General features: G+C 52.6%; 1 protein-coding gene across 1 annotated transcript; it reads left to right on the top strand.

The window, feature by feature from the left end:
- Nucleotides 1-10,297, top strand: NME4 (NME/NM23 nucleoside diphosphate kinase 4). Its single transcript, XM_029049250.2, has 5 exons — nucleotides 1-209; nucleotides 8,507-8,640; nucleotides 9,379-9,480; nucleotides 9,649-9,761; nucleotides 9,949-10,297. Exons 1-5 carry the CDS (start codon nucleotides 68-70, stop codon nucleotides 10,067-10,069), a joined length of 612 nt encoding a protein of 203 aa, XP_028905083.1. The 5' UTR covers nucleotides 1-67; the 3' UTR covers nucleotides 10,070-10,297.
- Nucleotides 10,298-12,878: the final 2,581 nt, after the last annotated feature.

The following is a 12,878-nucleotide window of genomic DNA, read 5'->3' as shown; positions in this document are numbered from 1 at the left end:
GAGCGGCGAGCGCCCGGGCCGTGCGGTGGCCCCGGTCCCCCCGGGCCGGTCCGGCGGGCGCACGGCCATGGGCTGGTTCCCCCGCGGCGCTTGGCGGAGCCTCCTGCGCGGACCCCCGGGCCTGGGCGCCCCCCGCCCCGGACCCGCCACCGCCACCCCCAGGCACCCACCCCGGACCCCGAGGCCCGACCTTCCCCGCTGCAGCTCCGGTGAGTGGCCGCGGCCCCGACCGCACGCTTAGTACAGTGCCCCGCGCAGAGGAAGCGTTTCATAGTCATTCCTCTTCTTCTAATCCCCCCCCCCCGGGAAACGCCACCGCACCAGGGGTCCTGCCCCCATCCCCTTCATCATCATCATCATCATCATCATGGTATTGGTTAAGCGCTTACTATGTGCCAGGCACTGGACTAAGCGCTGGGGTGGACACAGGCAGATCGGGTCGGGCACAGTCCCTGTCCCACGTGGGGCTCCCACTCTCCATCCCCATTTTCCAGGGAGGAGGGAAATGAGGTCCAGAGAAGTGAAGTGAATCGCCTGAGGTCACACAGCAGCAGACACGTGGCGGAGCGGGATTAGAACCCCTGACCTTGTGATTCCCAGGCCCGGGCTCTACCCACTAGGCCATGCAGCTTCCCGGGCTTGGCCGCCCTTTGTCTCCGGGCTTCGAGGCGACCCACGTGGATCCCCCCGGAGCCCCCCGTCCCCCGTCCCCGCCCAGGGGGGGCTCCCGAGCCCTCCCCGCCCCACCCCGGGGGGACTACAATCCGGGGGACCCCTTGTCCAAAGGCGGGAGGGGGGCCTGGAGGAGGGGACGGAGGTGGGAGGCAGCCAGACCTCCCTAGCCAGGCAGTAAGCATGGCCTAGTGGCAAAAGCCCCGGCCTGGGAGTCAAAAGGTCGCGGGTTCTAATCCCAACTCAACCGTGTGTCTGCTGTGTGACCTCGGTCAAGTCACTTCACTTCTCTGGGTCTCAGTGACCTCGTCTGGAAAATGGGGATCAAGAGTGGGAGCCCTATGTGGGACGGGCATTGCGTCCGACCTGACTTGTAGCTGCCCCAGCGCTTAGAATGGTGCTTGGCACGTAGTAAGTGCTTAAAAAGTACCGTAATTATTACGATTATTATTAACCAGAAGAAACGAAATCAAAGCAGTCATTTACATCAATCAAAGTAGTTATTGAGCCTTTAGAAGGTCGGTGCCCCCAGCCCCAGTGTATAGCCTCAAACCTTCCAGCTCCCCCAACCACCAGCCCTGCTCCCACCCCCAGTTTCCACCCCAGTAATAATAATAATAATAATAATTATGGTATTTGTTAAGAGCTTACTATGTACTAGGCACTGTACTAAACACGGGTTGGATACTGTCCCTGTCCCATGTGGGGCTCACAATCTCAATCCCCATTTTACAGATGAAGTAACTGAGGCTCAGAGAAGTGAAGTGACTTGCCCAATGCCACACAGCAGATTACCCCCCGCCTTTTTCCCCCTGGCACCAGCCCCCTCAGCATCGTCTTTCAAATAATTTAATGAGTACTAACTGGGTGTGCAGACCATTGTATTAATAAGAATAATTGTGGTATTGGTTAAGCACTTACTATTTGCCAAGCACAGCACTACCTGCTGGGGCAGGAACAATGTAATCAGATCTGATACAGCCCCTGGGGGCTCACAGTCTAAGTAGGAGGGAGAACAGATGAGGAAACTGAAGCCCAGAGAAATTAAGTAACTTGTCCAAAGTCAAACAGCAGGTCTGTGGTGGAGCTGAGATTAGAACCCAGGTCTTCTGACTCCCAGACCTGTGTTCTTTCCAATAGGACACACCACTCAGAAGCAGCGTGGAAAATAATAAGCTCATGGAAGAGTAATGATAGAAATTTCGGATCCCTGTCCTGAAGGTGCTAGCAATCTAGTGGGAGAGTCAGACAGATGCTAATTATTTACAAGTAATGATATAGGGGGAAAAAGAAGGGCATGACAGATGGAAGGAGGAATATGGAAGTTATAATAGTAAGTGCTTAACCAACCGCACAATTATTCTTATTTTGGTCTCCACATCCATTTGGTGTTCAGTGAATTATTTGGAAGACAGTGATGAGGGGGCTGGGAGCAGACTTATAGGGAAAAGAGGATGGGAGCTAAAGGCTGGGGTTGGTAGGCAGGGAGACAGGGGGGCTGGAAATTAGGGGTGGGAGCAGGGGGCTGAGGGCAGCCACCTTCTAAAAGCTCAGTAACGTGTTTATAATGCTTGATGGGTACACTTGCTTCTGTAACGCAGAGTTACATGATTGAAGAAACCACATGTGAAGGAGAACTTAGGGTATAGGCACCTCCTCACCACTGTCCTTTCCTACCCCCACCTCGTATCCCGGGGCAGATATGCGTTTCCAGAAGAGCGTGTCCTCTCTCTCCAAACAGCATTTTCTATCCAGATAGGGATGGGGGCTGCGTATACCTAAGTGCTAAGGGTGACTGTTGATCTGTCAATCAGTGGTATTTTTGAGCACCTACTGTGTGCAGAACACTATCCTAAGCACTTGATATAATAATCATAATAATGATGGAATTTGTTAAGCGCTTACTATATGCCAAGTAATAATGTTGGCATTTGTTAAGCACTTACTATGTGCAGAGCACTGTTCTAAGCGCTAGGGTAGATACAAGGTTATCAGGTTGTCCCACGTGGAACTCACCATCTTAATCCCTACTTTACAGATGAGGTAACTGAAGCACCGAGAAGTTAGAGTCACACAGTTAAGTGGCGGAGCCGAGATTAGAACGCACGACTTCTGACTCCGCATGACTTCTGACTCCGCACGACTTCTGACTCCCAAGCCCAGACTCTTGCCTCTAAGCTACAGTTCTTTGTGTGCTTCTTCAATAATGTGACTAGGGGTGTTGGGGCTTAATCAGGGAAGGCTTTGTGGAGGAACTGGGATTTTAGGCCACCCTCCCCGCTCAATAAAAATAACAATGGTATTTATTGTGTGCTCAGGGCAGGGGTAGGTACAAAATGACCAGGTCAGACACAGTCCCTCTGTCCCATATGGGGTTTGCAGCCTAAGAGGGAGGAAGAGCTGGGAGCCCTTTCAGGGCTCTCCTGGGTGACCCCTTGGTCTCGGACTTGTATATCAGAGGGGCCCTCAGCTCCCAGGCAGAACTGGACATGACTGCTCAGAGATGAGTGGGCAGGTGGTCCCAGGCTCTTCTGCGTTATCTCCCTGGCCGCCTGCCGCGGGGGCCTAGGGGTCCGGGCCTGCCTGGTTGAGATCGGGCCTTCCCAGTCCCTGTTTAGCTTATCTCTAGGGCCAGGACGGGGGGCTAGAGTAAGGGGACCAACACCTGTGCCTCCTCGCCTGAGAGGAGGGATGACACAGAAGGGCATCCCAATCCCACCCTCCCAGTACGTCCAGTCCATCCCAGGGCTCCGTGGCAGCAGATGCCCAGGGCGCCATGTTCAACTCGTTGCTGCCTCGCGGACCACAATACCCACCCCTCCCACCCAGTGCCAGCTGCTCAACAGAGCTAATCCCCAGCCACCCCGGAATCGAGTGCCATCCCAGCCCGTGCTTCTGAGAGCTGGCTTGGGGTAGGGCACAACTCCTTTGGCAGTGCCCCCTGGTCTTCCCCCAGTGCCCGGGGCCTTGTTTCTGCGGGCTGGGTCAGAGAAGGGCAAGGAGGGGTCTCGACTACCACGCAGTCTCTCCGGGACGTGGTGGGGCTGCGGGATTCCCACTGACCCTCAGTTCCCACTGGAAATTGCTCCTCAAAACCCCCTGTCCCCTGTGGCCCCCCACCCTGGGCCTGAGCGTCATCTCCTGAGCCTCCTGGCTGCTCATTCATTCATTCATTCATTCATTCATATTTATTGAGATCTTACTGTGTGCAGAGCACTGTTCTAAGCACTTGAAAAGTTCAATTTGGCAACAAATAAAGACAATTCCTACCCAACGGGCCCACAGTCTAGAATGGGGGAGACAGCTCAGCTGCCTCCTCTCAGACATGGAGCTGTCCGTTTCTCCAGATGCAAACCATTGGTCTCACACACTTACAACATCTACATAGTAATAATAATTCTGGTGTTTGTTAAACATTTACTATGTGCCAAGCACTGTAATAAGCGCTGGGTGGATACAAACAAATTGGGTTGGACACAGTCCTTGTCCCACGTGGAATTCAGTCTTGATCCCCATTTTACAGATGAGGTACCTGAGGCCTAGAGAAGTGATTTGCCCAAGGTCCCATAGCAGAGAAGTGGCGGAGCCGGAACTAGAACCCATGACCTTCTGACTCCCTGGCCCATGCTCTATCCACTAGGCCATGTTACTTCTCTGCACATACGACCATTCCCATACATAGTAATAATAATGATGGTATTTGTTAAGTGCTTACTAGGTGCAAAACACTGTTCTAAGCACTACATCCACATACATTCTCATGCATGCACCCACCCACCTTCACACACACTCCCAATCCAGACTGCCCATCTACTCTTGTACATGTGTACACTTACATGCACACCCATCCCATCAATCAGTGGTATTTATTGAGCGCTTAACTTGTGCAGAGTACTGTACAATAGCCATGATCCCTCAAGGAGCTGGCAATCTAGTGGGAGAGACAGACACTAAAATAAAATTACAGTTTGGAGAAAGCGGTAGAGTACGAGAACATGGATATCAGAGCTACCAGGGGCTGTGAGTATATTTATGTTGTATAGAAATGCTGAAGTGGAGGCTGTGGGAGATATGAGCAGGAGAAATATTAGAAATATGGCCTAGTGGAAAGAGCCCAGGCCTGGAAGTCAGAAAGTCTGGGTTCTAGTCCTGCCTCTGCCAATTGCTTGCTGCGTGAACTCGAGCAAGGTACTTAACTTCTATGTGCCTCAGTTACGTCATGTATAAAATGGGAATTAAATCCTCCTCCCTCCAATTTAGACTTTGAGCCCCATGTGGGACAGGGACTGTGTCCAACCTGTATCTAATCCCAGCAGTTAGAACATTGATTGACACACAGTAAGCACTTAACAAATATCATAAAACATTTAACAGTTCCGGCAGGAGGGAGAGAAGGAACAGTGAGGAATGAAGAGTTTGAGCTGAGGCTACGTGGGAGAAGAGAGTGGATAAGTAGTAGGGAGAGGATTGAGTGTCTTAAAGCCAGTAATCAGGAGGTTTTGTGTGAGTTGGAGAGGGAACCACTAGACGTTTTTGAAGGCCAGAGAGACATGGGCAAAACGACATTTTAAAGAAGTAGCGTAGCCAGTGGATCGAGCGCGAGCCTGGGAGTCAGAAGGACCTGGGTTTTAATCCCAGCTCTGCCACTTGTCTGCTGGGTGACCTTGGGCAAGTCACTTCACTTCTCTGTGCCTCAATTACCTCATCTGTAAAATGGAGATTGACTGAACTATATCCAACCTAACATCTTGTATTTACCCCAGTGCCTAGTACAGTGCCTGGCACATAGTAAATACTTAACATATACCACATTAAAAAAATAAAGGGTTAGGGCCAGAGGTGCAGGTGGAGGAGGAAGATTTTGAAAGTAGGCAGGAAATTCCTTGAGAGACACAGGAAAGATGAGTGTTCGTTATGAGTGGGGAATATGCCTACCAACTGTTATATTATGCTCTCCTAAGTGCTTAGTACAGTGCTCTGCACACAGTAAGTGCTCAGTAAATACAATTGGCTGACCATTGATTGGTTGATTGATTGAGAGCGTGAATGTACGTGTGGGAAGGAGCAAGGGAGGTGTGGCGACCATGCTGGGAAGTTCAAGCCTCATGATTTTAACTGAGACAAGTGCTCCGCATCCAGTAAGCACTCAGTAAATATGATGGATTGATATGATTGATTTATAATTGAGGGAGGGTATGGATCTGGGCAGTTAATCAGTGGTGTTTATTGAGTGTTTACTGTGTGCAGAGCACTAATAAGCACTTGGGAGAGTGCAGTAGAGTTAGAAGACATGTTCCCTGCACATAAGGAGGTCGTACATACGCACGCACGCACGCGCGCACACACACACACACACACACACACACTTCTTAAGTCTGAGACCCAGCCTCATCCCCCATCCCAGCCCCATCCTGTTTCCACCCACTTCCCTGGACACTGCAGGCACACCATCTCCTCCCCAGGGACTGGGTTAGGGCTTAGTTGAGCCATCGCCTCCATTCCGGGGATCCCCTGCCCATCCTATGGCAGCAGCCGTCGCTCAGCCCTGCCCACCCCCCAGCCCAGATCTGTGCCGGGCTCGTTTGGCCCCTTGGGAGAGAGAGTGCGGCCCTGCACCGGAAGTCCATCTGCGGGGCTGAGGGGCTCCAGCTGGCCTCCCCGCCCCCAGTGCCCCCACACTCTTCCCTGTGCTCGGAGGACCATCTCCCTGCTGAACCCCCTGCCCTGCCCGACCCCTTCGAGCAATTAGACTGGGGTGGGGAGTGGGTGGGGGGCATCCTCCAGCCCCCCACTTTCTCAGACTGGCTCCTCAGGGATGTGAGGGTCTAGGCTCCTTCCCCCCCTTCCTCCCTTGTCCCTGCGGACATGCTCCCAGGGAACCTTCCTCCTTCCCGGCAGGCCGGTCCCCGAGCTGGGCTGCCCGCGTCATCGGCGGATATTTTTAGGACTGGTGGTGGCAGCGTCTGTTAACGTAGCTCTGCACAACCGGGAGGGGTCTGCGGGAGACAGACAGCCCCCTCCCATAAATGGGGGAGCTGCAGGTGAAGTTGGGGGGTTGGGGGTGGGATGGGGAGGGTGGGGGTCTCTCTCCCTGATCCCAGGCCCCTGCAGCAGAGAAATTGGGGATCTCCAGCCTAGGGCAGTGTGAGAGTAGCAGTGTTCCTCAGGGATAGTGTGTAGGGAAGAAGTGTGGCCTAATGGTTACAGCCCGGGCCTGGGAGTCAGAAGGACCTGGCTTCTAATCCTGGCTCCACCACTTGTCCACTGCTGGGTGACCTTGAGCAAGATACTTTACTTCTCTGTGCTTCAGTTCCCTCATTTAAAGTGGGGATTACGACTGTGAGGCCCCTGTGGGACATGGACTGTGTCCAACCTGATTAGTCAGTAATAATAATAATAATAATTGTGGTATCTGTTAAGCACTTACTATGTGACGGGCAATGTTCTAAGTGCTGCAGTAGATACAAGGTAATCAGGTTGTCCCATGTGGGGTCCACAGCCTCCATCCCCATTTTAAAGATGAGGTAACTGAGGCCCAGAGAAAGTAAGTGACTTGCCCAAGGTCACACAGCAGGCAAGTAGCAGATCCAGGATTATAACCCATGTTCACTGATTCCCAAGCCCTTGCTCTTTCCACTAGGTCACGCTGCTTCCCTACCCCAGGGTATCTACCCCCATGCTTAGTACGGTGCCTGGCACATAGTAGGTGCTTACAAATACCTTTTTTTTTTAAGAGGCCTGGAATGACTGACCATTCTTCCCCCAGGCTCATCACAGGATTGATTGAGTGTCCACTCTAGGCAGAGCACTGTGCTGGGTGCCTATTGTGTAGTGCCTATTGTGTGAAGAGCACTGTGCTGGGTGCCTACTGAATGCAGAACACTGTACTAGGTACCCAGTGTTTGTGGGGCACTGTACTGGGTCCCCAATATGTGCAGGATGCTGTACTGGACCCATACTGTACTGACGACTGTGTTGAATGCCCACTATGTGCAAAGCACTGTACTAAGTGCTCAGTGTTTGCAGGGCGCTGTACTGGCTGTCCAGTATGTGCAGGAAACTGTACCGGGCATGCACTGTGCTGAGCACTGCGTTGAGTGCCTTCAGTGTGGGGGATGTTTAACAGAACACCCACTGTGTCCTGAGCAGTTTTGGACACCCACTTTGTACAGAGCATGTATTGGGTGCTCAGGGAACATATATGCACAAAACCAAACTCCTGCCCAGTCCAATGAGGAAGACAGTGACACAAACTGTGGTGGGTTTTTTTTGTTTTAAGTGGTATTGATTAAGCACTTACTCTATGTTGAACACTGTTCTAAGCGCTGGGGTAAGTGCTCGTTGTGGGCAGAGAACGTGGCTGCCAACTCTGCTAAGTTGGACTCTCCCAAGTGCTTAGTACAGTTCTCTGAACATATTTAGCGCTTAATAAATACCACTGATGATGATGTCTACCAGCTGTTATATTGTAGTCTCCCAAGTGGTTAGTACAGTGCTCTGCACAGTAAGACCTCAATAAATACCATCAATGATGATGATGATGAGCAATCCTCGAAGTGATATTGGTTATGAATTGGACAAATCCCTGGGGGACTCCTGGCCCCCAAAGCCCCTGTGGCCTCCTTCCAGACTCTTCCCCCTCAGCAGGAGACTGGATCTCTGCACTGGGCTCTGCTCAGCCCCTTCTCATCTACCAGGGAGCAGTGTGGCTCAGACTACAGCCCTCAGCTCCCTGTAGCCCTGGGCACCCCCAAACCCTGGCTCCCCTCCCCTTGGCCATTGCGAGCTGGTTTGTCAGGGCCCTAGGTGAGGTCAACAGTTTCTTGTCTGGCAGGGGGGGCGCTGAGGGCCCAGGAGCGGACACTGGTGGCCGTGAAACCAGACGGGGTGCAGCGGAGGCTGGTGGGGGACGTCATTAGACGCTTTGAGAAACGGGGCTTCAAGCTGGTGGGAATGAAGCTGCTGCAGGTACTCAATGCCCTGTCACCCTCCCCCCTCCCCGGGGTCAGTGGGGGGCCGAGGGTCATCCCAGGGGCTGAGGGGGAGCCTTGCCCCAGTCCAGAATGCCAAGTGCCCTAGGGCACCTGTGCCAAAGCCCTGTCTAGTCCCGAAGTCCCTAGGGGCATCCAGTCCCTCCCTGCTATATTTTTGTTACTGTCCACCCTTCCTCAAACTCTCCTAGCCTGACCTGGCCGTCCTCAGAATCTCCGAGCCTGGCCCAGTCTCCCCTGACCCTCAGGCTCCCCGAGACTGGCCCATTCCACCTCTCCCTAAGGCTCCCCCAGCCTGTTTTAGCCCTCCCCATCAGCAAGCTCTCCCAGTTCGGTCCACGCCCCTCCTCAGGCTCCCCCAGCCTGACCTGGATCTCCGCCTCAGAACCTCCCAGCCTGGCCCAGTCGCCTTCCACCCTCAGGCTCCCCCATCCTGGCCTACTCCATCCCCACCTTCAGGCTCCCCCAGACCGGCCCAGTCCACTCCCATCCTCAGGCTCCCCGAGCCTGACCCGGCCCTCCTCCTCACAACGTCCCCCAGCCTGGTCCAGAGTTTCTGCAGGAGATGCCCCTCCCCTGAGGCTGGGGGCTACAGGGTCCTGCCCCCCCACCTGCCAACCCCTCACAGTCCTGCCCCGCATAATCAGAAGGTTCCCTGGGAATGGCCATGACCTCCTATCCCTGTGGCATGCCCCTCTTAATGATGTATTTTCAGGCCCCAGAGAGAATCCTGGCAGAGCATTACCACGACCTGCGGAGGAAACCCTTCTACCCGGCCCTGATCAACTACATGAGCTCCGGGCCTGTGGTGGCCATGGTCAGGAGGGGGGCTGGCCTGGGAGGAGGCCGCGGGGAAAGGACAGTGGGGAAGGGGGCGAGATCTTCCAGAGGATTGGTGGGGGATGGTGGTGAGGGGGTGGAGCGGACCCCCGGCTCAGGCCCGTTGGTCAGACTCGATGGGACCGGGTGGGGCATCCGTCCACAGGTCTGGGAAGGCTACAACGTTGTCCGGACGTCCAGGGCTATGGTGGGGGACACCGACTCAGCTGAGGCCGCACCTGGGACCATCCGCGGGGACTTCAGCCTCCACATCAGCAGGTGCGGGGAGCGGGGCCGTCAGGGGGCTGGAGGGGTCCCGAGGGAGTTGGCCGATGACCGCCGTGGGGCCTGGCCCAGCTCCGAGGGGCCGGGAGTCCCGGGCAACCTTGGGTGGAGGGGAGGGACCGGGTTCCCTGTCCCCCATAGGGGACACGTGTCCACCATGTCCTCTCTCTCCTGGTCCCAGGAATGTGATCCATGCCAGCGACTCCGTGGAAGGTGCCAAACGAGAGATAGGCTTGTGGTTCCACAGCAGCGAGCTGGTAGATTGGCGCTGCTGCCAGCAGGGTCATACCTACCAGGGCTGAGGGCCTCATGCTGGCCAGCGCCAGCCACGGTCAGCATGTCCCCCACGCCCTACCCCTCCCCGACTTGTGGGCCCCTTCCCCTTCCCACCCACCAATGTGCCTTCCTGCCCACCGCCCCCACAAAGCGAGGATTGGGTAGAACTCTCTCCTTGCCGTGTCATCCGCCTTTGGGGGTGCCACCTAATGAAGAAGGGGGTGGGCACATTAAAGGTCAGTTTTTTAATGCAATTTGGGGGCTTCTTCTGTGCTTCTCTGATTTAGAGAGAAAGAGTGTGGGGGTGGGCAGAGGAGGCAGATTCAGCCTGAGGGGAAGGTGGTTGTGGTGAAAAATCAGTCAATCCTTCAGGCAGTATATACTGAGCACCTACAGTGTGCACGGCACTTTACCAAGCCTGTGGGAGAGTATAACGGAGTTTGTAGACATGTTTCCCCCCTTTTTTTAAAAAAAAATGGTACTTGTTAAGCACTTACTACATGTTAGGCACTGTAGTAAGCACTGGGGTAGATACAAGATAACAGGTTTGGACACAGTCCCTGTCTCACATGGGGCTCACAGTCTTAATCCCCATTTGCCAGTTGAGGTAACTGAGGCACAGAGGAGAGAAGTGACTTGCCCAAGGTTGCACAGCAAACAAGTGGTAGAACTGGGATTAGAACCCAGATCCTTCTGACTCCCAGGCTCGGGCTTTTTCCTTTAGGCCACGCTGCTTCCCACAGTTCCCTGTCCATAAAGAGATTGTAGTAATAGTAGTACTGTTTATTAGTGCTTACTGTGTGCAGAGCACTGTACTAAGCACTGAGAAAGAGTATACAGGTGGGAATTAGACGTGACAGTCTAGCAACAGTAATAATTTTGGGATTTGTTAAGTGTTTACTCTGTGCCAAGCATTCGATTCGATAGAAGATAATCAGGTTGGACATAATCTATGATGGAGGGAGAACAGATGTCCTCTATAGAGGCGGAAACAGGTCCAGAGCTGTGACTTATCCAAGGATACAGAGGCCAGTGGCAGAGCCGGGATTAGAATCCAGGTCTCCTGACTCCTAGATCCGGACTCTTTCCCCTTGTCTATTCCCTTATCTTGTCTGCTGTGTGACCTTGGGCAAGTTGCTTTGCTTCTTTGGGCCTCATTTACCTCATCTGGAAAATGGGGATTAAGACTGTGAGCCCCAGTTGGGACATGGACAGTGTTCAACCCTAATTATCTTGTATCTTCCCCAGGGCTTAGTATAGTGCCTGCCACATAGTAAGTACTTACCAAATACCATAAAAAAGTAAATCAATGAATGGTATTTATTGAGCACTTATTGTGTGCAGAGTACTTGGGAGAGTACAGCATAACAGAGTTGGTAGACATGTTCCTAGTAGATAGAGCATGGGCTTGGGAGTCAGAAGGTCCTGGGTTCTAATCCCAATTTTGCCACTTGTCTGCGGTGTGACCTTGGGCAAGTCACTTAACTTCTCTGGGCCTCAGTTACCTCATCCTTAAAATGAGGATGAAGACTGTGAGTCCCATGGACAGAGATTGTGTCCAACCCAATTACCTCCTACCTACCCCAGTGCTTAGCACAGTGCCTGGCACATAGTAAGTGCTTTACAAATACCACAATTACTATTATTTTTATTCGTTCATTCATTCAGTCGTATTTATTGAGCGCTTACAGTGTGCAAAGCACTGTACTTAGTGCTTGGAAGAGTACAATATAACAACAAACGGACACATTCCTGCCTATAGTGAGCTCATATCCTTGAGGGGGAGGCAGACATAGATAAAGAAATAAATAGATAAATTACAGATATATACATATGAGCTGTGGGGATAGGAGGGAGGATGAATGAAGGAGCAAGTAAGAGCGGTACAGAAGGGAGTGGGAGAAGAGGAGAGGGGGCTTAGTCAGAGAAGTCTTAGTCTAGAAGTGGAGACAGACATTAATAAAAATAAATAAATTACAGATACGTACTTAGTGCTGTGGGGCTGGTAGCAGGGGTGGTGAATAAAGGGAGTAAGTCATGGTGACGCCGAAGGGAGTAGGAAAAGAGGAAACGAGGGCTTAGTCAAGACCTCTTGGAGATGTGCCTTCAGTAAGGCCTTGAAGTGGGGAGAAACCATGTCTTGTATCGACTCCAGTGTTTAGCACAGTGCTTGCCCCCTAGCAAGCACTGAACAAATACCTCTATTATTATAACTGAAGAAAGTCCTCAGCCCACCTCCAGCCCCTAAAGCATTTTGGGTATCTGTCCAGTTCCAATGTGCCTTGTGGTCAGCTACTGGAATCAATCAATCAATCAAGTGGTATTTATTGAGCACATACTGTGTTTTCCGGAGGGAACAACCTTGACTTTATGTTCTTTCCGATGTCCATTCCGGCAATCCCGGAAATTAGCCGACTCCCTGGAGACACACTTTAGCCTAGTGGAAAGACCACGGTGCTGGGAATTTGGTGACTCAGTTCCTCAGCCCAGCTCTACTATTAGCCTGCTGGGTGACCTTGGCCAAGTCACTTAACCTCTCGAGGGCCTCAGTTTCCTCCTCTAGAAAATAGTGATGACTCCCACTCTCTCTATAATTCTCAGACGATGCAACATGATCATTAACAATATTATTATATTTGTTAAGTGCTTACTATGTGTCCAGCACTGTTCTGGACAAGTGTATCAGGTTAGACTCAGTCCCTGCCCCACATGGGGCTCATAGTTCAGTAGGTGGGAGAACAGGCATCTCCAATTCACAGATGAGGAAACTGAGGCTCAGAGAAGTGAAGTTACTTCCCCCAGGTCACACCCTTCAGGCAAGAGGCAGAACTGGGA

Source organism: Ornithorhynchus anatinus, chromosome 21, assembly GCF_004115215.2.
Source record: "Ornithorhynchus anatinus isolate Pmale09 chromosome 21, mOrnAna1.pri.v4, whole genome shotgun sequence".
Classification (NCBI taxonomy): domain Eukaryota; kingdom Metazoa; phylum Chordata; class Mammalia; order Monotremata; family Ornithorhynchidae; genus Ornithorhynchus; species Ornithorhynchus anatinus.
This window is presented reverse-complemented; position numbering and strand designations above follow the sequence as displayed.

Coding starts and splice junctions, on each gene's coding strand:
- NME4 (XM_029049250.2), top strand. CDS start 68: ATGGGCTGGTTCCCCCGCGGCGCTTGGCGGAGCCTCCTGCGCGGACCC. Junction 210..8,506: donor CCTTCCCCGCTGCAGCTCCG/GTGAGTGGCCGC, acceptor CTTGTCTGGCAG/GGGGGGCGCTGAGGGCCCAG. Junction 9,762..9,948: donor TTCAGCCTCCACATCAGCAG/GTGCGGGGAGCG, acceptor TCCTGGTCCCAG/GAATGTGATCCATGCCAGCG.